This window comes from Mustela lutreola, chromosome 3, assembly GCF_030435805.1.
Source record: "Mustela lutreola isolate mMusLut2 chromosome 3, mMusLut2.pri, whole genome shotgun sequence".
Classification (NCBI taxonomy): domain Eukaryota; kingdom Metazoa; phylum Chordata; class Mammalia; order Carnivora; family Mustelidae; genus Mustela; species Mustela lutreola.
In genome coordinates this window covers 4844861-4871822 of record NC_081292.1, presented here as the reverse complement: position 1 = coordinate 4871822, position 26962 = coordinate 4844861, and the positions used below count along the sequence as shown (strand labels likewise).

At 51.2% G+C, this 26962-nt stretch overlaps 1 protein-coding gene across 1 annotated transcript in view; it reads right to left on the bottom strand.

Moving 5' to 3' along the window:
- The window catches only part of FAM135B (family with sequence similarity 135 member B), a 279227-nt gene that overhangs the window by 31623 nt on the left and 220642 nt on the right, over positions 1 to 26962 (bottom strand). The window contains exons 8-11 of the mRNA XM_059165554.1: positions 13261 to 13414; positions 12369 to 12418; positions 4167 to 4322; positions 3330 to 3403 (exon numbers count right to left, since the gene is read on the bottom strand). Of these exons, the coding sequence (XP_059021537.1) occupies positions 3330 to 3403; positions 4167 to 4322; positions 12369 to 12418; positions 13261 to 13414 (434 nt within the window). The remainder of the gene's footprint in view (positions 1 to 3329; positions 3404 to 4166; positions 4323 to 12368; positions 12419 to 13260; positions 13415 to 26962) is intronic.

Sequence of the window (26962 nt, the reverse complement as noted above, 5' to 3'; positions counted from 1 at the left end):
AAATGCTGCGATCCACGGCAAGAAACAGCCTCCATGCTACACGGCCACCCAGTACCACCACAGGCTCCCAGAAACACACACCGAAGCAAGTGTTTCCGAAACACGTCCGAACCTACTCCCTACTCCATCCTGTCCCAACCTACCCTATTTCATGTAGAAGTGCTGTCTCAATCCCCCGGCATGGATGTCACAGGGTACTAAATCACTGTGCCCCACTGTTCGAGAAATATAATCTGCTTTGAGCTTGAAGGAGATGGGTCTTGAACTTGATGGTCTTGACAGATGAATGTTACTGGGGCCACCTTGTATGTCCACTTGTCCATCCTGATTTGGGGGGTGGCTCTGTCTCCTACACACACCTCCAGCTCTGACCCCCAGTGGGTACACCCAGGCCAGTGCACACTTGCTAGACAGCCTCACACTGGCTCACTGCCTCAATCTAGATGAAACCCCGTTCATAGCATTCTGTCCCTTCCCTCCTGTAACTTTCTCAGTCTGACATAAAATGCCCCTTTCAGTTCTATACCTCTTACTCTTAATAACCTAAGTAAAAGTTTACTTCCTCCTGAATAATATTGCTTCTAACCTTGTGTATGCCTGACCTTACAGGTTAATATCCACTGGTGGGCACTACTCAGTTTCTCTACAGCTGCTCTATGAGACAGGTGTTCTGGTCTCCTGGGAATTTGCAGGGCTCAGTTCGTACCTGCTTCAGACCTCTGGCCACATGTCATCTTCTCAGGGACCCTCCTGTGACAGCTCAAAGGAAATGCATTCTCCATTCATACCACACTGACATATTTCTCATTGCCACTTACTGTGTGTGTGTATCATAGTTATTTATTTATGTGCCTTCTGCTCTTAAAATATAAGCCCCACGAGATATTGGATTTGCCTATCTTAGTCACTGCTGGTTACCTAATGCCTGGAAGAGTGTCGGGCCCGTAGTCAGCACTGAGTGGACAACTGTTGAAAGAAGGGCTCTCTGTGTTACGTGTGAGCAGCCACCGAAGGAGGAGCAGTAACTGGTCGATGTCACAAACCTTGTAAGTTATAGGACTGAGATTTCAAACCACGTGTGTAAGTTTGAGATCAGGTCTTTCCACCATACTATTTGTTGGCTTTTTAAAAAGGCCTTAATCATAACCGTCATGGTGCAAAGTCTGTCCACAAGGACATGAATTCTGTCCATAAGGACATTCTGTCCTGAATTCTGTCCATAAGTGTCCTGGTCCATAAGGTCCCACAGCGGCTGGTCCGTACCCACCTCCCCGGTCCTGCCTCCCTCCCCTCTCCTTCCTGCTCACTCCATTATAGCTACACTTGTCTTCCTGCTGCTCCCCAAACACTCTGTATCCCTGTAGAGCAGCCTCGACACCAGCTTTTCTCTGACTGGTCTTCTTTCCTATCAAGGTCTGGTTGATATAACCCCAGTCTCTACTCAAATGTCCCAACCTCAGAGAGAATCTCTCCCAGCACTTTGGCTGCAACAGATCTCATCCCACGCCCAGTGTCATGGGAGGTGCTCCATCGGCTTGCAAGAGCCGACTGCACACATCTCCTTCCAGCCCCGTGCAGAGATGGCATCTTGGCAGCACGACAGTGGCCGCCGTGGGAGCTTTCACACAGCGGAAATCAGCAAACGCTACAAACCCAAGATGTTGGTTTCTCGGAGAGCTCGTCCTTCAACGTTCATGAGGACCCTGGTCATATCCCTTTCTGTCATGTTCTGCATCCTCACTTTGATTTGGTTTTCCCTACTTGTCACTACTCGAGATAATTTGATTTACGTCTTGCCTGTTTCTGCCCTAGAATGAGAGACCCGCAAGGACAGCATCTTCGATGTGTTCCCTGTGGTGTCACAGTGTTTACATGCACAATCAACAGTTGTGTAACGTATGAGTCATCACCTAACATTTGCTGAGCAGAGTCTGTGGCTTGAACAGCGTGTTCCATGGGCATGGATGTTCTCATTTGGCCCTACAGCTCTTACCCTGCCCATTTTAGGGAAACTAAGACTAGAGGAGGAGAAGGAAAAAAAACAAACAGAAAAAAAAAAAAAAAAAAACCATCAACAGAACAGCACTTTCTCAAGGACCTGCTGTAGCCCAATGGAGGAGTAGGATCTTGAACCCAAGTCGGCCAAGCAACATATCCTCTGAACTTGAGTGGTCAGCATCTCAACGAAAACCTTCTGGAAGAGGAGCTGCCTCTGTGTCTGTCCCCTCCCTGTGTGCCCACGTTCCTGAGGAACACAGCACGCCCGGCAATCGAGGGTTCGCCTCCTGGGGAAGCCCAGGAAGCAGGTTCCCGCGAGCGTCCTGGAGTGTGTTGCTCAGCGGCCCTCACAGTTCTGCTCAAACTTGTCAGGCTAACCCTTTTGCTTTTAGTTGCTGGGTGGGATGGATGAAGACGAAGGACCACCCGGTTCCAGACGAGCTATTTTCACCAAAGACGTGTTGTGCTTGGAGCCTTCCCACTCTCCAGTGTCAGATTCCGTGAAGCAAACTGCAATTGTCTCCTGGTTTTCCAACCAGATGGAGTGTGGAGAGAAGGAAGAGGAGGTTGTAAAGCAGAGGGTGAAAAGGTCTTCTGGTCTGTCTTATGTGACAGAGGACCCTGAAATGCTTCTCCTACAGGAACTACCAGGTAGTCTCAAACATCACTCCATCCACATTTATTCTTTGAGGTGAACATATAGTTCAGAAACAAAAAGAACCCCTTGAACTCGGGTAGCAAAGGCCAGACCGTCTTGGAGGGACGCATCTGTTCCTGCCACGGGGGAGATCTACAAGAGAATGACCTCATTTTTTGTTAACCCTCTGACTTTTTTAGCATGTTTTCATTGTTTCTTAAATTTTGGAGGAAGGCGGACTAAGAAATTCATCGGTCCGCCTAATTAGGTAGTTCCGTCCTCATTCTTATGCTAAATGTGTTTCAAAGATACTGCAGAGTCTCCAGCGAGTTCTGTGTTTTTTTCTGACATAGCTTGTGGCCACACCACCTGCTTCTAATTCATTTCACAAAGAAGACTCAGCACAGATGTCTTCAGGGACCTAGGAAGTCCTGATTCTGTCTATGGAACCATAATAACATTCAACAAAAGAAAACTTTGGCTATTGACCTTCTCTGTCGCCTGCTAGCTCCCGCCTCCGCAATTCGTCTGACTCCTGCCTGCAGAGAAGACTAGAATGTGCAGCTAGAATGTGCGCGAGTGGAAAGGCTTCTCTCCTTCGCAGTCAGAGACGGAGGGAAGAGGGGCCTTTGAAAGAGAATGTCTTGGGTGGCCACTTTGACAGCGTGACGTGGGCATAGCATCGTCTACTTACAGATTCTCCTGGAAGGTCAGGACGGCCAGCTTTTGGTGCTCCATATAAAAGAAGGCCTCAGAAAACCTTCGGACCTGAGGAATAAGATCACATGAACAGCTTAATTCACGGGGTGGGTATTTTCCACCCAAAGGGAAACAGACAAAGGATTTTTCAAAGGATAAATGACAAAGGACAGCTGAGTCCACCACCCAGAGAGTCTGAAACAAGTCTTTCCACAGGTGTCCTCTCTTGGCCAAAGCTGGCTTACGGACACAGTTTAATGCATATTTACGAACCCATTCTTCCAGAGTTTTCTATAATTTGTTTAGGTGGGTCTTCTACTAGAAGGTGTCTTGTACTAGAAGAAGACACTTGAAAACCGTGACCGTAAGTGAATGCAAAGGAAACGGAATTTGCAAAGCCAGCCACGTAAGCACAGCTACCTCGTCCTGGGCAGACCCGGACATCTGGTCTTCCTGCTGCAAGTGAGGAGACCGACATCTATGAAGCATCAGTACCATTCAGATGCTCCTAACCCGTGGCAAAGAAATACACCAAGAACAACATCTTGCATTTGAAAACACTTCTCAAAAACACTTCCAGAGTACTTGCAGCACCCCTCATGCTGCCATCCGGTAGCCAAGGCAGGTATTTTATGAATGGAGGGGGTCAAGGCTTCAGAGGCTGAGCCAGCTCATAAAGTCTCACCATGAGCTCTCGATGGAGCCAGGACTGGTGCTCACAGCTATGAAAGTTAACCCCAATTCCTGGTCTGCCCCCCGAACTAATTGTTGCAAAGCTCCATCAAGGGGCCACTGGCATGCGACTATAGGATTTACACCACTTGACCCTTACCCTCAAGGTGTGATGTTCCTGGGTGAGATAAGAGGTCACCTGGGAATGTAGGGTCACCGTGTCGAGGAACTGGGTCCACAGAGCCATCAGGTGGGAAGTGAGCCAGGCGAGATCCTTACTTATCTGCTCAGCTATCTTCTCGGGATTGTTCAACATCTGGAGAGGCAAAATGGCAGTAGTGAAGGACCTCGTCCCTGTGAGGCTACTGCAGGCTTCCTCCTGAAGCCTTTGCCGACTTTGCTGTCAGTGAGTCTCTCCTTCCTCCGGACTCTGCATCACATTACACTCTGGGCTCAGTCCTCTACAATCAGGACAGTATCTACGTCTTCGGGGCTCTTATATGGCAGGTAGAACGCTAAGCATTGTGTGTGTAAACTCCCTCTCCCGCATTTCATGCCCACTGCTACCCTTTAGTAGAGTTACTGGACATTACTTCACAGAAAAAAAAAAATGAGAATCAGAGGGATTCAGCAACCCTGCCAAGGCCACACAGAGCTGGGGTTCAGGTGTCTGGCTGTCTAACCAAAGACCCACAGCACCACACTGCCTTTCCATTGTAGGTGTTGGCAATCCTTCTTGTGGGATGCTAACGTGTTTATAACCTGAGCATCAAATGGTTAGGTGATTTGCACGAGGGCAGTAGGACGGTGGTGCTCAACAGTGTTCCTACCATCTTCCCTCCATCACTCCAAATAGCTTCTGGGGGGATCTTGGGTTGCCTGAACTACAACTTGAAGATGCCAGCCTAGAGAGGGCCGAGAGCCTCTGGGGGGAAGCTTTGGATAGCTTCAGTTTAGAACTGGGAGGCCATCTGCTGGGGGTGGGACAGATTTTGCTTCTGGAGGGGAGATCAAGTCTCAGAGAGGCAGGGAGCCAGGTGTCAAAGCCGGACACTGAGTGGTCAGCCCACCATTTAGTAACAAGCCCTTCCATATCCCAGGCACATGCTTTGAATAAATGCGGACACAAAGATGAGTCAAGGAGGGTCTCTGCCGGCGGGGAGCCTCCATGGGCAGAGCAATAGGAAGGTGAGTCAACAGTGGGGAGTCATGGGGGTTTCTCTGTCATGGGAGACATACCGGGGACAGGCAACCCCAGCCATCTCAAGGCCATCTCTGCTCTCCTTCCCTGCTCCGTGTCTCAGTTTCTTCATCAGTAAAACAGGTTTGCAAAGCAAATGGCCCCTTACTGGATGTAATAACAGGAAAAGTAAGTTTGAAGTCTTGCTTACAACAGTAGAATTCCTTCTGCTATTCTCGGACTAAAGGCTGATGCTAGAGGAAGGCAGGGGGCTAGAGTGAGGCATCGATCTAAGAGGAAGAAAAAGAGGGAAGGAGGAACGTGGCACGCGGTAAGATTCTTTAGTTCTTGGAGATTGGTATTTATTGATTCAGGACTGGCTGCCGGGTATAGGGCATCCACCAAGCGGGGCATCTCCGAGCTGCTTCTTCCAAGAGGAAAGGTCAGTCTTTGATGAGACACCAGCCCCAAAGTGGGAGAACGGCCCTGCTTCCTTTGACGGAAGGCTCACTTCCTGCACCAGCTCTGTTGGGAGGCGGGGGTCAAACTGGGACTACCCACTCTTGGTTCAGCCTTACGGTCTGTGGCCAAAGGTGTTCAGAGGCAGAAAACTGAGTAATATGCTGGAGAGAGTGGGGCACATGGTCAGCCCCTGGAAAACCTCTGGGCTCGAATGCGAGGTTCCTGGGTGGACCAGAACTGGCCCCTCTTTACCAGTTACCCTCGCTAAGGAGCACCCCACACCTGTCTGTGCTTGGATCCGTTTCACCCCTGACGCCCTGGGCTGCCTTACCTGTGGCACAACCTGCCCTAGACACACAACGTGCTCACGGTGGCCTGCATGCACCCAGCTCCTTCCAAGTACCGGGCTCCGACCGGACTGCGCGTCCCCCTCGGAAGTCCTTCTCCCTCCATCTTCCGGCCTCCCTTCTCCCTCTCTTCACCACCCTGGGCATGTCTGCTCCCCACCGGGGGATGGTTTAAGGAGCCAGTGTAGGCCCCCTGGTCTCCGAAGATTCTTTAGAAATGTCTACTTTGCTCCAAGGGTAAGTGTAACCTCCCTGTCCTTGAAGTCGATCTAACCCTCCACGCACCACTCTCAACGCACCACTGGCCAGACACCGTTCCTACAACCCTCCCCTGCCTGCATTCTGAGCGTCTCCATTTTCTCAGTAACCACACGATGGTGGACGAGTTGTAGGGAGTGGGTAACTCTTTATGGAGAAATCTGGTGACCCTGCATCGAAGAGAGGCACCCCAGGCCTCAGTAACTGACGCCCCTCGCTGGGCTGCTCGCTCCGGCCCGCACAGCTCCTCCAGCATCACCGCGGTGGACCCAGCAAGCCCAGTGTGAATTCTGAGCTCAGCCGCCCCAGTGAAAGGGGAGAAAACAAAGCTGCTCATGGAATGTGTCTTTGGGAGAATGATGTTTTCCCCCTCATTGATTACAGAAATGGCTCCAGATAAGGTTAAAGAACCTTCTAATTAGGCCACAAGAGGACTCGTCGCCTTTCACAGATGCCTGGGCGTCTTTGTAATTGCAGATGATGGGCACGGAGGGGCTTCTCACCCAGGACCGAGGAGAAGCCCTTCACGCGAACGACGACACAATTGGACCCAGTGCTCTTTCAAGGGGGCTGCTCCGCCACGCAGCTCCACCACCCCTGCCACGCTTCTTGTCCGCCTCTAACCGTGTTCCCTGGTTCACTCCTTCCCTGCCACCTGGCACACTCTGTGCCCTTCTAGGTTAGCCTCCCGGAGAGCCGGACACCTCTCTTCTTACAACCGCTGGTCGAGCCCTGACTCTACTGGCAGCTTCTGAGCAAGCCTCTTCCTCCTGGGGCCCCTAGTCCTGGGAACCGTGTCTCCATTGTATTCCCAGCAGTGAGCAGAGTGGCTGACATACAGTAGGTGGTTAATAAGTGTCTACAGGATTCACTTGGAACAACGATACATGAAAATTGCTCCATGACTACAAAATTCTACGTTTTCAACTTCTTGTAAATCACGCAAACATGTCCACGCAGACCCCCACTCAGCCAGCCCCCATCATCTAACTCCTTTGATGGCAGTTTCCCTACCGGGTGTGGCCGGCCACTAGGTGGCAATGTCCTGCCTCCAACAGTTTGGTGGGGTTTGCATGCCCTTTGGGGGTGCTGGGGAGGGGGCTCTGTTCCTTCCCTATGAGCATCAGGGCAGGTCTTTAGCAGACAATAGAGTGGGCAGAAGCTCAGTCCCACTCTCTGGTTCCCTCCCCATCCCCCATCGGTATCCCTGCCACAGTGGGCTAATTTGATCGCACTGTACAAAATTAGGCCTGTAGCTACACGATCACTCAAAACCAGGGCAGGATCCCAGTAGCTTGGGGGACGGCACCAGAGGAGGAAGGAAACCGTTCATTGGCTTTTCACGAGCTATCTCAGACAGAGTCATTGCCGGCCTGAGTTCTCACTGGAGCCCCTATAGGGACCGGATCATCAAAACAGCAGTAGCCCCCAAGCCCAGCCCTTAGTAGTTCAGAGGCTTTAAGGAAGCCGCCCTTCAGAGTCCACTGTGGTAAAATGAATGTGGACACATCTGTGTGTCCCCCATATTCTCAGGGCTGCTGGGAGGCCGGAAGGAGGGAGCCAGAATCCAGCGGGTGGAAGCTAGCATTGTCATTATTTGGGCTATAAATGGAATTAGCCACCCTTTCCTGCCTCAAGACACACACTCCTCCTCCACATAACTCCCAGCAAGCTTGTCACTGTCCCGCCTAGATCCCTGTGACCTGGGGGTGAGTCCAAGCTGAGCACCATGCAGGGCACGCAGGCCCCCCTCAGAGTCCCAGTGTCCCCCTGCCTCCCAAGAGCCCTGCTCACTGGTGCACACGCACGCCTCGCCGCTGGGGCTCCCCCAGCCTGGCCTCCACCATTGCTTCCACTGCCTCTTATTGGCAGCCGTGAGACTTTCTCTCCCAAGCAGCCTGCCCTCTGGGGTCCACTAGCATCTGCCCCCCCAGAGCGAGCCAGTGACACGTCCTCCTGGGTCCCCATAGCCATGCACGTGTCTGTGTCCGCATCTGCAGCTGCCCCTGCCCCGGCCAGCGAGGTGCACTGGGACAGGGTCAACAACACAGTGGGACTGTGTCCGTGTGGGCGCTTGCTTCCCCTCGGAGTGGCCCTCCGCACGCGGGAAACCAGGCACCCAGAGAGGACATGACCAGTCCAATGTGGACAGCCAGCGCCTACCCTCAGGACTGCTCTGTGGGGCCCACCTGGACTCTGGCCACTTCTCCTCCTTGGGGCGCGATGGGCCAGCAAGGCACGGGGCCTGGTCAGGTCGGCGAATGAGCACGCCGACTCCCGCCCCCTTCTGCACACGAACCAACAGCCTTGGAGCGACGACAGCCGCTGCGGGGTCACCAGCTTCCTCACCTTTGGTGACATGTAGCATTCTGTGACTCATTAGTGCATTCATCCGCTCCCAGAAGGAACCCTTCTAGGTGCTGGAAGTTTGAGAGTGAAAGAGTCACCCCCTCGGCTGTGTGCCCCCAAAGGAAGGTGTCTCTGCAGAGGCCTAACCCAGGGCCCAGTGAGGCGTGGGGACTCACAAAATGTTTGCGGGAATGAATCAACTCTCTACGGTAATTCCCACCGAAACACTGACCCTATGTGGTCGTGAAGACAAGAGCAACGCGGTCTCTTAACCACATTCCCCGTGGGGCAAGTCCAGGGAAGTGACAAGCCAGAAGGCAGTGAGAATTGTACCAAGTGCGACAGTTAGCGTTTTCTCCATTCGCTGCTCTGCCCGGCTGCATGAGGAGGCTTTGTGATGCTGCTTCCCCAGAGGGCATCCCGCTGGGGCACCCCGGTGGGCTCCGGCTTCATGGCCACCAAGGCCTGGCCCTGTTCCGCAACCCTTTGTGAGCTGAGCCCTGATTCTTCCTGGCCTGAGGACAACGGGATCCTCCCTCCACAGAACCACACTCTCCGTTCCTTGGGGGAAACGCACGCCACGCCCATAAAACCAGCAGCCGGTCGGTAGCTGGAGAAAAGGAGCTTAATAAAAACCAAGGCATTTTATCCCCATTTTATAGATACGAACATCAAGGTCTACAAAGCTTAAGCAACTTGTGCAAAGTCACATGGTGGGTAGGTAAGAAGTTCAAGCCCCATGTCTCTGGCTCTCACGTGACCACTTTTGCAACATGTCAGGACGCCCCATCCCTTGCACAGACCCCCAACCCAGTCACCACTGAGGGGGGTCTAAGAAGCAGGAAGCGGCCCCCCGCCTGCCCTAAGGAGTACACACAGCGGGAAATTGAGGCAGTGGCCTGGGCACTGTGCAGTCTGGAGGTGTGCGCCCTGCTTCCCTCCCCACTCCCTGGGTGCCCGGGACAAGTGCTTCCATAAAGGCAAAATCTCCATGGATATGGAGAGGCCAGAGGAGAGACAGCAGGACAAGCATTTAACCTGCGCCTGGCCCAGACCATGCACTGGGTCCGTGCTGGCTGTCCTTGCTCTTGGAAGTGGGGAGGCTCCGGTGAGAGCACCGCGGGCCCGCCTGTCTTCCTGGGCTTCAGAGAGAAGGTTCTGGGAACCTGAGTGAGAGAGGCACAGCAACCAGGAGAGAACCACAGGCCATCCCATGTCTGCCTGCTCCTCACGCTGGGAGCGCCAGGTAAACAGTGGGTGGGGTGAGTAACAGCCCCTAACAGTGTTTTTCCTTCCAACTGCAAAACCTCAGTTGTCGATGGCTTATGGAGCCAACAGCTTCTTCTTGGGACGCTGAGCTGCAACCAGGCTGGGAGGGACTGGGCCGTGAGCTCACAGGGTCCTCTTGTGTGCGCGCTCCTGGTCTCCTCACAACAGCCGTGACACACAGATGAGAACTCCAAGGCCCCCGAGATCCTAAATCGCACATCTGGGATCCCGCAGCTGATGTGCAGAAGGGGCAGAGGCTGGACTTGAACCGGCAAAGCCTGTGGGCATTTCCAAGGGAACGCTGCCCTGGGTGCCCTCCGGGGAACAAGGTGGAGCTGCGGCTCCTGAAGTATCCAGCCCTGTGGTCAGCTAAGCCGGATGCAGTGCACGGCCTCCACCGCCTGCAGGTTTAGAGAGCGGAGACTCCACGCAGGCATCCAAGTCCTGGGCCGGCCGTATGTTCCCCTTCCACACTCTCCAGATGGCTTCTCGTGCCCCTCACATGTCCCCACCTTCATCAGGAGCACTGCCTGTCATGTGACTCCTCGAGGACCCCGCCCTTCCTTCAGGGCTCACTTCAGAGGGCCCCTCCGCCCTAGACCCTCCCTGACCCGGGCACCAGGCTCCTGCTCTGCCCCTGCCTTCCCACTGGGCCGCCGTCTGTCCACGGCAACCCAGAGTTTCCCTGACTATAGCGTGCTCTAATGCGGGGGTTCTCAGCCCTGGCTGCACAGTGTACTGGTCTGGGGAGCTTCTTTCTACATTTTTTTCTTCCACTTTGACTGAGATATAACATTAGTCATATAGCATTATGAATCTTTAAGGGGCACGACATCATGACCTGATAAATGCATCTATTGTGAAGTGATCACCACAGTAGGGTTCACTAACATACCCACCATGTCCCAGACTTAAAATGTTTTTCTGTGATGAGAACTTTTAAGATCTATACTCTTAGTCACTTTTAATCACACAGCGCGGTCTTGCTAACTTTAGTCCCCACACTGCGTGTCCTGCTCCGAGAACTCTTTCCTCTTCTAGCTGGAAGCTTGTACCTTTTGACCACCTTCACTCACTTCCCCATGCTCTGGCGAGCCCTGATCGGTCCTCTGCTCCTATGAGTTACGTTTGTGTCTTCTATTCCACATGTAAGGGAGGTCATGGGTTACCTGTCTTCGTCTGACTTTACTACCCTTAGCACGAGGCCTTCGGGATCCATCATGTTGTTGCCAACGGCTGGATTTCCTTCCCCTTATGGCCGAGCCGTGGTCCCCTGTCCAGATGCACCACATTTTCTTTATCCATTATCCTGGGCTTGTATCCACGCCCAGGTTGTTCCCGCGCCTTGGCTCTCGTGAATGACGCCGCAGTGAACACGGGAAGGAAGACATCTCTTCAGATAGTGATCTCGTTTCCTCAGATAGGTACTCAAGTAGCGAAACTGCTAGACCATCGGGTGGTTGTCTTTTTAAATGTCGCAAGAGCCTCCATACCATCTTCCACGGTGGTGGCTCCAGGTTCCACTCCCGGCAACGGCGCGTGAGCATTCCCTCTCCCCACATCCTCACCAGCACTGGATGCCTCTCGTTTTTTTTGGTAACAGCCACTCTAACAGGTGCGAGCTGGTATCTCGCTGCGATTTCCATCCAGTGGGGCAGATTCACTGAGTGCAAATGCCTGAGCTCCATCCCCCAATATGCTGCCTCACCTGGAGTAGATGGGACCCAGGCTGAAGCACATTTGGGGCACTTAGAAGTCCCGAATGTGCTGCCACTGTGCAGCAAGGGTGGAAACCCCTGGAGTGAGACGACGATGTCACTTTGCAGTGAGACAGTCTTCTGAGCCCAGGAGCTGGCCCTGACGAGGGTGTCACCAAGCCTGACTGTCACGCTGGTTTCCATCTTCATTTGCCTCTCGCTATATACGGAGGTTGTACACAACCCACCCAGACCATCGATGCAGCAGGATGGGAAAATGTATCAGAGACCGCAAATAAGAGCAGCACGCATTTGCCAAGCATCTAGTTAAGCACGTATTCTTCATAGAGGCTCCATGAATTTCTAGCAGACGCACGCTACTGTTTCTTTCATCGGCCTCATCGCACGGCTAGTCTCCTGCCATGGCTGAGGCCGTCCGGGCACAGGTGCAAGGTCTCCATCGCCCTCCAGGGGACGCACAGGGTTGGTCGTCAATACATTTTTGTTAAACGGATGAGTAATAGATAAATGTAGTGTCAGCTCCAGAGACAGAGACCTGTGAACCTGTTTATTTTTTCCAGAACATCTAGCAGAGAGCTAGACATACAAGAGGGGTCTAGTGGATACTTAATAATAAAGAATAACACAGAGCAGCAGAGTGTCTCCTCAGTTTCAGGTCTGGCTTGAGCGGACACGCCCTGTGCTTTCATCTCTGTTTCCTACATCAAGCTGGGACCTACACTGGTCCTGCATCACACCCGCCCTGCCCTCCCCCAGGGTGAATTTTTTTTTTTAATTACCTGTAGCTCTGAGCACAGCTGAGAGAGCGTTTCCTCCACAGCAAGGGACTCTAGGAAGAAAAGAAGAAGCATGATAAAATGGGCACTTGCTGAAATGCTGTGGTTGCTAATTGCAATAAAGAAGCATACGTTCAAGTTGGCCTTAAAGTCACAGAAAGAAACACAGCTCCTGAGGACCCGCCTCCTTTCTAGTCTAACTTCCTAAAGGGGTCATATTTACAAGAAGGGTAAGCCTGATCTGGGGCCACGTGACCCCACACTAGAAAATAATGGTCAGTATCATCTCATAGATGTTTTTCTGAGGAACAGAAGGCCCCCATGTTCACACAGCACTTTGTGTGGCTCAAATGGGACCCATATTCTTTTGGGATTTTGCAGGTATGTGCACGCACAGATGATGGCTGCTAAAAGGTTTCTATAATCATGCAGATTAAACATATATATATGTGTGTGTGTATATATAATATATATAAAAGATATATACAAGCATGTATTTGTGAATATATGAAGAATATGAATAGAATAGAATAGAATAGAATAGAATATGTGTATATTCTTTAGGGTTTTCCACTCTTGTCAGTTGCAATCTTCCCTTCCCAAGCAACTTGAGGTTGTGCACAAGAGTGGCAGATGGGCAGAGTGGTTCAGTAAATGCCTGCTGGGGGAATGAATGCATGAGGGCACGGGCCTCAGGGTGCGCCTGCCTTTTCTTCCCGCACACGCACACGCGCCCAAAACTCCCTCCTGCGAGAACGAGGTAACACACAGAAAACACACCTGGGATGGCACCCGTCACTGCGATGCTGACAGAATCACAGGCTTTCTCAAGTCTGGCCCCAACGTGGGCAGGTGGGCCGCCAGCTTGAGGCGTGCCCTGGCCACAGCCCCTTACCCAGCTCCATGTGCGGCAGCTCCGGGATGTCCCGCATGATGGCCAGGAAGTAGGCGCGGAGTCCCCCGTAGGCGCGCAGGAGCAGGCGGCACAGCTGCCGGTGCCACCGGTGGGCGTGCTGCATGCAGTTCTCGGACGGCACGTAGAAGCTCCCCTGTGGGTGGGACGGACACCGATGCGAGGGCCGCCCCGCGGGCGTCCCTGAGAACAGCGGTCGGGGGTTCGCAATCCCAGGGGAGAGAGAACTCGAGTCCCTCCCCCACCTCTCCGTGTGGGGAAAATCCTGCCATCAGCTGAGCCTCTGTTTTATGTGTTTATGTTAAAATAATAACAAGAGCAATATTCAGAGTAAAAACACCAATGAGGAGGAGGAGGTTGGCACCGACCTGGAAAGTCTGGGACAGCCTCGGGGACCCGCTTGTCCTCTGGGACAAGCTCTCGTTCCCCAGAAGATGGGGACGGACCTGAGGGTCTCCTCTCGCAGGGAGAGGAGGACTTTGTAGAGACCCTCCCGGGGGGTAGGCGAGCGGCAGGTAATGCCGAGAGGAAGGAGCACGTGCAGCTGTGAAAGGGGACGTTAGCTACGCGGTGACCACAGCGCAGGCGCTGGGAGACTGATGTGAGGGTGCGGTGTCAGGGGCATCTGCTTGCAGATGTTGGACCCCCATGTGGTTTGTGCGATGAGGGAAAGGTGGCCACGTCCACAGTGCACCTGGAGACCCAGACTCGGCCGAGGAGAAGATATGACGTCTTGGGGTGAATTTCAGAACGGATTGGTTTGGGGAGCAGAGAAGGGAAGCCCTCAGGGAGGGGCCTAGGCAGCAGAGGAAGAGGGTGCCGGTCCTGGGCTGGAGAATTCCAAGGGTGTGGGCCCTGCCCGTCCATCCACAGCTCATGCAGCCACGAGTGAAGGAGGCCAGTGGCTCTTCATGATCCCCTGAAGCCCTGCTCGTCCTGCCACAGGGAACTCCACATGGGGAGCTGGGACAATCCCCCCCTCCGCGTTCTCCGTGGCTGGTGATGTGGCCACCTCCTGCCTCATCTGGTCTCCTTGCTTGCTGCCATCAGAGAGGACTGAGTTGGTCCATAGGGGAAGGACAGGTCTATTAGAGGTCAATGGCCATCTGTATGTCATCTGAAGTCCCCATGGTGCCACGAGTGTGGACGATCGTGGGTGTGTCGTACTCGTGCTAATCATGGCGTCATGATGGGAAGGTCACGCAGGGTCACACAGGGTGCTCCACATCAGGAAACCGTGATGCAGGGGTCACCTAGGTCTGAGATGGTCCTAAGTCAGGTCCCTAAGAAGAAGACACTGCCATGCTACACAGCAGAGACCCCGGTCTATCCCATGGGGCGCTCAGGAGCTGCAGGGACCGGTGGCCTTGGAGGAGGGGCTGGGTCTCTGCACCTATGCACTGACCATTACTGAGTGTGGGTTACCCTGGGAGGAGGTGTGGCCTTGGTCAGCAGCGCTGTCCGACAGAGCAAGCTCCAGGAAGAGACCTGATCGATTGCCACTGGCTACCAACAACCTCAGCATGTGAGGGAATGAATGTCTCAGGTCTGAGGAGGGGAGGGGCAGTTCACCACCACAGCCACTGAGAGACCCTCAGTGGACCCTCCGCTCCCCGTGGACTCCCCTGAAACCTGCATTCCTCCTCCTTCCTAGCATGTTAGGAACAGAGGTCAATGCAGTTGTGGAAGGACGAGCAGAGCTGTGCACGACAGGGTGTGTGTGGGGGGAACTCCCCAGACCTACGCCACTGTCCACGAAGCGTCTACATACTCCCGTTACCTTGACCTCGTCTGGTGTTTAACAAACAGCATACAGAGCAGATGCTCTCCTTCTGACTTTCAAAGAGAATATGCATATAGCAAAAAGCTCAATATTACCAAAGGAAACACAACATAAATTGCCTCATCCCCACAGTCCATTAATTTCTTGTGGATCTTTCTAGAATACTCCCATATGTGTATGGGCATCGATGTTTTACATGCACTTAATATATGAATGTGTGTCCTGGAAACACACACAGAGACATGCACGAGTTGGAAAATGCTCTGGACGGCTCTGTACCTTGCTTTTGTCCCTTATCATGCCCCCAAAGCTCTTTCTGATTAGTTCAAATAAGTGGTAAGAACTCCAATTTCTGTTTCATAGATCAAAAGACTCTGGGTCAAAGAATCAAATGACTTGTACAAGGTCACGCTGCTTTGCCTGCAGAAGAAGTGATTCTCCAGTTCAGGTGCTAAACGGGGACAGTCCCTTCCCAGAGTGCACAGAAGCCCTGGATACCAGGCCTGGTGGAGGACAGATGTGCCACCAGGCCTGTCCGCTTTGACTGAGACATAAATTTAAGTCCTGCAGGGCCTCCAGTAGCTTTAAGCAGGCAGAAGTGAAAGCAGATGGGGTTAACAAAAGCATCAGATGGAGGAGCTGGGAGCTCACAACCTGACTGCTTCAAGCGGCCCTGGACCTCCTGCTTCCTGGTCCTGCTCACAATGGAATCTCCTTGTCACCGATGCCTCCAGTGAAAAAGCTTCGGGACCCAGTGAGAGCAAGGGGTCTTGGAAGTCTGATATTAACTCTGACTTTTAAAACTAGATGTGACTGGGTGTCATATTGACCAACAAATGACTGAATGTTCCATCTGAAACTGATGCTGTACTCCACATTTGGCCAACTGAATCTAAATAAGACAATGACAAATAAAACTAGATACCAACATCATACGGATTTTTCTCAAGAGACACATAAGGTAATCTTTGGGGAATTTCCATAGCATTGGTTCAATGTGGTTATTGAGGTAATACGAAGTCAAGACAGTAACCTCAGGAGAAATCCTGAAAGACACGTATGGCTTGAGATTATTATCAACACAACAAAGCTTGTTTCGTATAAGAGTCGACAGCACAACTTTCTGAAAGTGAGCAAGCTGCTGCAGAAAGTGTGCAAGACCTCTGGGGGCTTGCGCAGCCAGCGTGGGCCAGCAGGGAACAGCCCACACGCTCCCATGGGCCTTGCTCGGGGCGGCCCGAAAAGCACAATCTCCCCACACCACGAAAGGAGCGTCGAGCACCGCCCTCCCCTTGCCTTCCGTCGCCCGGTCCCCGTCTGGAAAGGAAACCCTCAATGACACGCAGGCGTCATACCAGACCGGCAGAACACTAGGCTGAGCTTGAACTCACGATGGGAAGCTCCAGGCCAGGGCCCAGCCCGCAAAGAGCAGGCACGCAGCGGCGGATAAGGAGGGCATGGCCATGACACGGCTTCTTACGGTGTCTCCTGAGGATCAAGCAGGACCGTTCTGGTAGAACGCAGACTTGGGCAACGTCTCAGGGTCATGTCAGTGGGTGGGACAAGAGGCCCCCATTGATGGCCTCCAGGAACGTGTCTACAGATTACACGGCTTGAACGTCAACAATGATCCACTTAGAAACCTACGCAAAATGGATTTTCACTCAAAGGAAGCTCTCTGGGAGCTCTGCTGGGACATGGTTTGATTAGAACAGAGGATCTGGAGGCCTGCAGGCCTGGGCTGTGCTCATGGGTGAGCCACTCACGAACGGTGTGACCGGGGTGGCCCTGGTCCTTTGAAGTGTCCGTTTCCAGTGGAAAGTGGGGAGCGCAGGACAGCCAAAGTGCTCCCGAGAGTGCCTGGGTCACACTCAGTACTTACCGGTGTTCGGAAGGTTTGCTTCACTACACAACAGAGAACTCAGGCTTGCCATCAACGCTGACCTTCCTCTAGAAGAAGGTCCCATCAGGTCGCATTGCATCTCCAGACCTAATTCCTGCCCGGGGCTCTCGATCTCTGTTCCAGGGTGCAGGCTGGGCAGCTTGCCTGTCGTCAGAGACAGCTCACAAGGAGCTAACTGCTATCGCCCTGACCCAATCCTTCTCTTCCTCTGGTCTCCTTAGTGGCCCCATTTGGCCCAACATGTACGACAGCTGTGACATTCTCCCAGACTCCAAATTTCTTTCTCGCCTCAGACTCCGTAAGGAAGTCTTGGAGGCTCTGCCTCTACCGAGTCTTGCTTCTGCCGTCGTTTGAGTCTTTACTGTTCACTTTAATGATTCAAGCATCCCACTGTGCTGGGCTGACCTTCCTTCCAAAACCCCAGCATGTGCAAGTTGCTTTACGGCATTGCCCATTCTCTGCAAGACAGAGCTCGAGTTCCTTGGCATCACCCTCGAAGCCGGAAGCCCCCCTCCCCCGACATGTCCGGCTCCTCTGCCACATCTTGCCCCACAACAGAGCTCTAGTTGCTTTTCTCCTTTTAAGGGTCTGTCCTCCGGGTGGCTGAAACTCGCCACCAAGGTTTGGGTCAAACGTCCTCTCCTCTGTGAAGCTTCTTCCTCTCTCCCTCGTCCCGGGTCCTGCGCACAACTCCTAGGACCACCATGATGTCTCCAACCTCCCTCAACACCCTGAAGGCAGAAGCAGTTCGTCATTTGTCTTTAGACCTGAAACAGCACATACGATTTTGATGAGGAAAGAAAGAAGAAATGGACAACGGAGCTGCTGCCTCCTCTGGCGGGGGACGGAGGCTGGTCCTGAAGAACACAAGAGACACGGGCCTGGAGGGAAAGTCCAGGTCACCGTCACCGCCTCCTTCCGAGAACTGTGGGTTTTCCCACAATTAGGGATTTGCTACCTTGCCACAAAAAATCATGTTCTGGAGCTTTGTGTCCTTTATATAAACACACTTATTTATGCTTTATACGAGATACGTACACAACCCGATATTTATCTGGCCCGTGGTAAGCACTGATAACTTTTCATTTAATACAAACATACCGAGGAAGTTAAGACACATTTTGGTACCGAACTATCAGTACATCTTCTGTGTTCCGATCGTGGGAGAACACATAAATGGAATTGGGTTTTAATATTCTGTATATTTATTTGAAATAGGAATGCGGGCTCTATCAGACCTCACCATCTAGAATTCTATTAATAGTAGCCACTAGTCAGTAGATGCCTGCTGTGTGCCTGGTATTATGTTTTGGTCCCTGGATCCCTCCTCTTGATAATTCAGGGTTCTTTTTTTTTTTTTTTTTCATTATTATCATATATTTAATCAATGAGGAAATGACGAGAACATTAATAAGAGCTGATGCTTATTACTTGACCTTGTCCATGCCAGGCATTGTCTAAGTGCTCTACATGTATTGATCATTTCATTCTTATGTCAACCCTATAAAACAAGTACAATTATGTCTTCTCCCCACCCCGTTTTGTAGCCTGGGAGACTGAACCCCAGAGCAGTAACTCATCTGTAGGTCTGAGGGCACATGTTGGGTCAACAGTTCAGACCCAGGCTGGGCAGGAAGCCTCACAGCCCTGAGCTTACACAGGGAACTGGGTCGGAGGAGGTTTATGTAGTATTAGCCTGTGTTTCCATGTCCAGTTTGCAGAAGGGTGAAGCCTCTGATCCCTGTTAGGGCCCGGGTTTTCAAAGGAACCCCACTCTATACATTCCAAAGAGAATCGAAACCCGTTTGGTCTGGCATTTACTTTGCAACCCACTAGCTGGGATCCCAGAAAATAGTTTCATCTTTCCATTCTTTCCTCTGGTCGGCCCCAGCCCGCTGCCCTCCTGGGGAGCAGTGCCCGATTCTCTGCCCCCACACATAGGCTGCGGCGATTAGCTGCGGGTTGACCACCAAACACCTCTTCCCCCAAACAGCTGAAATACAGAGATCACAGATGATTTCACACCAGTGTGACTTGATCTAAGCTGCCCTGACTGTTCTCTTCCCAGCAGCCCGCGTGGTTCCGGGAGCAGGAGAGAGGGGAGCAGGTAGGGCCTGGGGGTCGGTGAGGGAGTGGACAGGCCCTGGTCTTGGTTACATTCCCGTCCAGGCACGTCTCCATTCGGTATCCCGTGCCTGCTGCCTGCCTTCCCTGCATGTCCCCCCAGCACTGAAGGGTCACACAAGTGACCGACGAGTGACCAGACAGTTCTGTGTGGCTCTGGCCACGAAAGAAGTGAATGTGGCTCGGTGATTCTCTCCCTCGGTATGACCACTGTCCCTGCAGCTCCCCTCCTGGGAATCGGGGACAGGAGAGAATTCACATACTCCCAGCTGCCTTCACATAGGGGACAACACGTCCATGAGGCTGACTGAAGCAACAGCTTGAAGAGAGCCACTGCCCCGTTGTGACACTGAGGAGTTGCCAGAGCCCTCTAAAGGGCCATCGTGGGAAGCGGTCACAGAGGGTCCCAGCGAGGGGGTCTAGAGGCACACGTGGGTATGGAACCCTGCTTCTCCACTCCAGCTACGTTTTCCATGCACACGGGTGCCCATCGGCATGACATCTGGCTCCTCTCTGCCCATTTGTCGGACACGGTGAGTCGGGGATAAAAAGCTGGGTTCTTCCCTGTCTTTCTTTTTGATAGCCACACCCCTCCCCGACCCTTGGCCCTGGCGGAGGCCTGGGGGAGGAGGTGCTCTGCTGGGAAGGCCTGCCTCTGTCCAGTGTAGTTCATTCTGGAGTTCAAGATCCAGGAGCCCCCTGATCAAAGACCTAATGAGGTCTTCTCTTAGTTTAATCTCCAGTTTGTCTATCATCTTCCTTTCGGATTGGTTCAAGACTCAGGTGGAGAGGAGATGTTCTTACGTTCCAGTCCCCCTCACACCCGACAGCAGATCTGATCTCTGAGGATGCAGCTCCGTTGCTGTCCAGTGTGTCCCACTGTGGATGTGGTACTGCCTGGTCCTCAGGACCGGAGGGAGCCCACAAGGACAGCTGCTTGGTGTTGGGCAGAGGGCTTCAGAAGACCAGTGGCCATTGTTTTCATTACTGATTCCTAAATATTATTTTCTTTCTTGTGCATAAACCTGTTTCAAACAGCAATTTTTAGAAGACATCATTTTCATTCATCTTGCTTCAACATCACTGTGATGTGCTTATATTTTGTGGGGCAAAGCAACAGAGTCCCATACAGAGTTCCAGTTCGGTGGACTTGGAATTGCAGGAATGACCCGAGGGCCTGGGGGTCACGTCTGACCTTTGCTACTTCTCAGCTCTAACACCTTGGACAGGGACATAGCTGTCTTCATGGGGAAGAGTGAGGGTGATGGGGGGTAGTTCTCTACCTCAGAGCACAACAGACGAGCAGCCTTAGTCTCACAACCGTTACAGGTAAGAACTCCGTAAGACTCATGATGAAGAGCCGCTAATACAACTCATGGCATTTCAGTTAGTAAACTAGCCAATTCCTGTATTACCAAGAGATTTTGGACCTGTTTAGAACTTTAAAAGGTAACAATTCATTAGTAATTAAATAAGTTGATGTATTGGCCCTGAATAATTCATACCATCTTGTAGGCTACCTTAACACCTGTGATGTTTCTGGTAAATGCATATACACTGCTAAAATAGATTTACTTGGTTTTAGAGAACTACATTTTCACATGATTTATGATTATGATTTAGAGCCCCACTGGGTTTCTTTATATTCTTCACCAAGTCAGCGGGGTCAGCCCAGCTCCAGGCTATCATCATGATCCCAGTTACTCTGTTTCTGCTGCCTCCTGAGTGCCAATCCCTATGCTATAAACACTTGAGCTCCAAGGGCGCCTGCATGCCTCAGTGGTTTAGGCATCAACCTTCAACATGGGTCATGATCCTGGAGTCCTGGGATCAAGCCCTGCGTCAGACTGCCTCCTCAGCCGGGAGTCTGCTTCTTCCTCTCTCTCTGCCCCACCCCTTGCTTCTGCTTACTCTGTCTCCATTAAATAAATACATAAAATTTTTTGAAAACAGAACTGGGGAATCACATTGTCTGATTTCAAGCTTTACTACAAAGCTGTGATCACCAAGACAGCATGGTGCTGGCACAAAAAACCAGACACATACACCACTGGACCAGAGTAGAGTCCAGATATGGACCCGCAACTCTATGGTCAACTAATCTTTGACAAAGCAAGAAAAAATACACAGTGGAAAAAAGACAGTCTCTTCAATAAATGGTGCTGGGAAAATTGGACACCTATGTATAGAAGAATGAAACTTGACCATCCTCTTACACCATACACAAAGATAAACCCAAAATGTATAAAAGACCTCAACATGAGGCAGGAATCCACCAGAATCCTAGAGGAGAACATAGGCAGTAACCTCTTTGACATGGGCCACAGCAACCTCTTTCAAGACACACCTCCAAAAGCAAAGGAAACAAAAATGAAAATGAACTTTTGGGACTTTATCAAGATCAAATCTTCTGCACAGCAAAGGAAACGGTCAACAAAACAAAGAGGCAACCAATGGAATGGGAGAAGATATTTGTAAATGGCAATACAAAGAGCTGATATCCAAGATCTATAAAGAACTCCTCAAACTCAACACACACAAAACAGATAATCATATCAAGAAATGGGCAGAAGACATGAACAGACACTTCTCCAAAGAAGACATACAAATGGCTAACAGACACATGAAAAAATGTTCATCATCACTAGAAATCGGGGAAATTCAAATCAAAACCACATTGAAATACCACATTACACCAATTAGAATGGCCAAAATTAACAAGACAGTAAACAATGTGTACTGGAGAGGATGTGGAGAAAGGGGAACCTTCTTACACTGCTGGTGGGAATGCAAGTTTGCTCAGCCACTTTGGAAAACAGTGTGGATATTCCATAAGAAATTAAAAATAGACCTGCACTATGACCCTGCAATTGCACTACTGGATAGTGAAAATACAGACATAGAGAAAAGAAGGGCCATATGTACCCCAATGTTCATAGCATCAATGGCCACAATCGCCAAACCATGGAAAGAACCAAGATGCCCTTCAATGAATGAATGGATAAAGAAGATATGGTTCATATATACAATGGAGTATTATGTCTCCATCAGAAAGGATGGACACCCAACTTTTGTATCAACATGGATGGGACTAGAGATTATACTGAGTGAAATAAGTCAAACAGAGACAGTCAATTATTGTATGGTCTCACTTACTTGTGGAGCATAAGGAATAACATGGAGGACATTAGGAGAAGGAAAGGAAAAGTGAATTGGGGGAAATTGGATGGGGGGGGTTGAAGCATGAGAGACTGTGGACTCTGAGAAACAAACTGAGGGTTTTGGAGTGGGGGAGTGTGGGAGGTTGGGTGAGCCTGGTGGTGGGTATGAAAGAGGGCATGTATTGCATGGAGCATTGGGTGTGATGCATAAACAATGAATTCTGGAACACTGAAAAAATAAAATAAAATAAAGTAATAAAAATAAAATAAAATATAAAATAAATAGAAAGAAATAAAAAAAAAAAAAAAAAAAACGAAAACTTGAGCTGCAGAGATTAGCTTGCACTGCCCCACATGGAGGAACATATCCTCCAGTTGGAAAAACCAAGGACACAGGTGCACAATGGCAGGTGGGTGTCAAACCAGGAGAAACCATATGATGCTGAGTGTGTGGAAGGGTGTAAGCAGAGAAGGCTTCCTAGAAAAGATGATGCTGCAGCTGAATCTTGAATGGATAGTTAGGTAGGCAAAGAAGGGATAAGAGAAGGCATATCAAGCAAGAAACCACCACAAACAAAGACACAGAGTGAACAAATAAGTAAAGGTCAGGGAACCACAGTCTATGCTATGTTGCTAAGGCACATGAGTCCAGGAGAGAAAAGCAGGACATGGTGGGAGGTGGACAGATGGGATCTGGTCATGGAGGATCAGGTATACCACGTTCATTGAAACTCAATTCTCAGGAACTCAGAGATGCGTAAGAAGGGTGCCAAATGTGTGCCAGTACTTTTGTCAAGGGGAGAGGGGAAGGCCTACGTTGAAGCTCTGTTCTAGGATGCTGGCTTCTCACTAGATGCTGCATCTCATCCTCCAAACCTCAGGGAAGCTGAAATCATCATGTAAACTTACAAAAGTGAAATGATCCCGGGGAGATTAAGTAAATGGCCCTTGATCCCATAATTACTAAGAGACAAGTTCAGGGATCCAAAATAGCACAGCTATGTTCTTCCATCCTACAGGGCACGATTATAAATTCACCAGAATCCAAGTCTTCCTAACTGAGGGCAAGACAGTGAGAACAGGGATAATGGTCATCAGAAATGCTGGATTCATTGTCCATTGTAGGAAGGGTCAGGCAGTCACTACTCCCATCCCCACGAGCCAGTTCCTAGACCATAAATGCCAACGTATCTGCAGGATGAGCGAGTGGTCCACCACAGTGGGACTTCATGACCATTGTAACCGATTCTATTGTGGAAGCTGGAGTGGTTCACTATGGTCTCTTCAAGGCATCAAATTTTATGCTTCTGTGATTTTAATTATGAATGGCATCAAATCCCTTCAATTAGCACCAGGGCAGATACAAACTCAGCATCTGTAATTACTCTCCAACTGGGGGCTATGAGGCCGCTTATGTATATTTGGTCCTTGGCTCTCCTCCTGGCACATCTGGTGGTCTCTTTCTATGTGGCTCGCTCTGTAGGGAAGGTGGAAGGTAGACCAGACAGACCAGCACTTAACATGGATTCTTTGTTCTGGTAGCAAATGTATAAGCAGCCATGTGTCTCCTCAGAAGCCTCCTTATCTGAGATGCACAGAGCACCCAGACTCATGTCCAAGAGTGAGGTGGTGACAGCCTATCTCAAGGTCAGATGGTCAGTACAGGCAGGGCATGGCTATTGCTTGAGTGAGGAGAGCATGATTCCCGAGCCCACACTCCTTCTTACTACCAACGTCTGCCTCCCTGTAGAAGATGGTCAGTGAACTTGGGTCCCCTGCTGAAACAGGTAAGTCTGTTCCAAGAGATTATTAAGGCAAATGGGAGGCCACTGCATCCATATTACTACATTAGAATGTTTACTTCTATAGGAAACCAGCTCAAGGCAAGTAGGGCTGTCACCGGGATGATCATGACCATGGTAGAAACCAAACAAGAAAATCTGTGTAAGACTTATTACTTGATTTGCCTCAGGATCAAGAGAAAGCTGTTGAATGTATGGCCATGAAGACGGTTGTGTTGACATTGCATTGCGACATTTCTGGACCTGGGCTGGGGCATCTGACTTGTTGTCCATGCTGGTCTGCCTCTACTCATGGCTTATTACACGGTAGTGCTCTGTCAGATATAGTGAGCACCTTTATGGGGTAGACAGTCCACCGTGTATCTGTGATCCTTTCCTGGCTCTCCTATAACAAAGGCAATTGTTTCCAAGCGCTGTGGTGAGGAGCAACGAAGACGGGTCACAGAAGCAAGGTGCTTAGAAGGGCACCTGCCAAAGAATGGGCACTCGGCAAAGGACAGACCATCGTATCGGGGGACAGCCAAGAGGTGTGGGCCCTCCAGGCTGCAGGGGTGTCAGGAGAGATGACCGAGTCCTGAAGCATAGGGAGGACGAGGCAGAGTGAGGATGCCGGCCACCACACCAGCGCCCAACCTGTGTGCACGCTGCCCGGCTCCTCTCTGACCAGAGGAGGTCGAGGCACAGAAAGAGGAAGTCAGAGGGGCCACAACCTCCTTCCCGACAGTCTTCCCAGCACAGGTGACCCTCCGGCCCTTCTCCTTCCAGGATCGCACACAGAGCCTCCAAGCAGTGTGAAGAGGTCCCTTCACCTCTGTGTTTACTAACAAGGACACTGCAGACCTGACATTCCTTAAGGGAGGTGACCGCAGGCGATAACATCGCGCCAGCACGGAAACACCGAGCACGCTGCGGTAGAAGGAGCCGGGTCCATCTACCGAAACGTTTCCAGCGCTGGCACTCCCAGTTTCTGGTATTTTATTTTCATTTGTTCTTCAGAGCAATTCCCCGAACGGTGCGCAATGTTCAGCAATTCTGCTAGCAGTTGGCAAATTGGATTCTTAATATTTAACCTCATTGAGAACATTACACAGCTCACACCAAACAAGCCATTTAGCTGTCAGATCATCACAAAACCCCAAACACCTTTCTGATGAACGCAGTTTTCCAGTCTAGCTGGAGGAAGGCTCTGATTTGAAGGAAAAGAGAAAAAAAAAAAAAAAAGATACTCTTCTCCAGCTTGATCAGCTGTGTTCACATCTCTTGAAAATCAGCAGTCACTACGTGTGATGTTTGAAAAACGGGAGATGGCGTGTCGTGTGGATCGAGCGTCTGGTCCATCATCAGGATTAAACCAAACTGAGACACTAGCTCTGCAAACCGTAACGTCGCCAGAGCTGCCCCGTAGACACGCCAAGTCTCTCTATTAAACACAATTTCGGAATGCGATACCATCTGTAACATACGCTTGTTGACAGGGTTGGTTCTGTAACAAATCAAATGGCTGGAAGGGGTTAATGCATTTGGTTACTTCATAAATAGATGCAACAATAAAATAATATTATCATGGTGGTTCATTCATTACTTTCACTAATCCCATTCTGGTGTCACAGAGCGTCATCTCGGCTTTCTTTCCTCGTCGGCAGGTCACTCTCATGAGTCACGGGAGGCGGGCAGAGGGAGCAACGGGAGAGGGCGGTTACGTTCTGTCCACTGTTTTCAATGTCCTATAATTTGCCTTTGTTTTAAGGGATGCCTTCAACTCTTTGAGACTCGGCTTTCCGATCTGGCAGAAACATCTTTTGGGGATAGGACTTTAGCTTGTGGAGGATCCAGTATCGGGGGGGTTTATCTCCCTGGCAAGCTGCCGCTTGGGGACTGACGCAAGAGAAGGGCAGGGGATAAGAACTGAAAGGAAATGGGGCGCAGTGGCAGGCTGTCCAGACCGCAAGGGCCGTGGGCTCGCAGAGAGCAGAGAGAAGGCAGCAAGCCCCACGGGGCTGGGCCCGCTTAGAACAGGAGGGGCTGATGGATGTGAGCGCCCCATAAGCCCTGGACCCTGCAGCCGGAAGTCAGCCTCCAACCCAACCCAGAGACTCTGCTAGTGGCTCCCACTCCCTTCCAGAAGCCTCCACTCCAGACACCAAAGCACCAGGCCCTGCGGCTGCACCTGACCGGGCCTTCACTGCCCAACACCAGCCTGCTGGGACCCCGAGCCTGGCCTTGCACCCAGGCTGTCTGCCCCCAAGCTCGGCGCCTTCACCTCCCTGCACCCGTGGCCCAGACGGCCGGATAGAGCCCCACACTGTTGCTCCCAGTCAATGAGAACCCCTCCCTTTAAGGAGCTGCTCCATCATTTCCTCCACTCAAATGCCGCTGCTACTAATCCTTCTACTCTCAGGCATAGAAATCTCTGCCAGGAAGAGTTGGGGATGTTTCTGAGCCTGGTCGTGGGGAGTGTCACTACAAACGGTGATATTCTCGAACTACAGAGAGTGCAGGAAATGCTAATGTCGTGCCCAAGTCACTCATGCCCGCGTTCACTCAAGAGTCTTTAAGTGGCTGTTGTTTTCAGGTAAGGCCAGGGAATAAAGAGGACTATTGGCCTGTGATTTCTGGATCCAAGGCCCATGAGGTCCGGTGTGTGTGCAGAGACGGTCGGTTTGGGTCCAGCTCGGTAGGCACTAGGATCAAGTGTACACACAAGGCCACGCGGCGCCCAGTAAGGCAGCTTCATCCCTCCGGAGCCGGTCAGGGAAACGCCATCTTATTATTTAAAAGAAATCAGCAGGTGAAAGTTGGAGGCGGAAGATGCCATAGGTGAGACCAACCTCGGGCCGAAGGAAAAGCAAAATCAAGATGATGTCGGCAGTGTGCTTTCGGGGACAACCTATGAAAATGGGGCTAGGTTTTG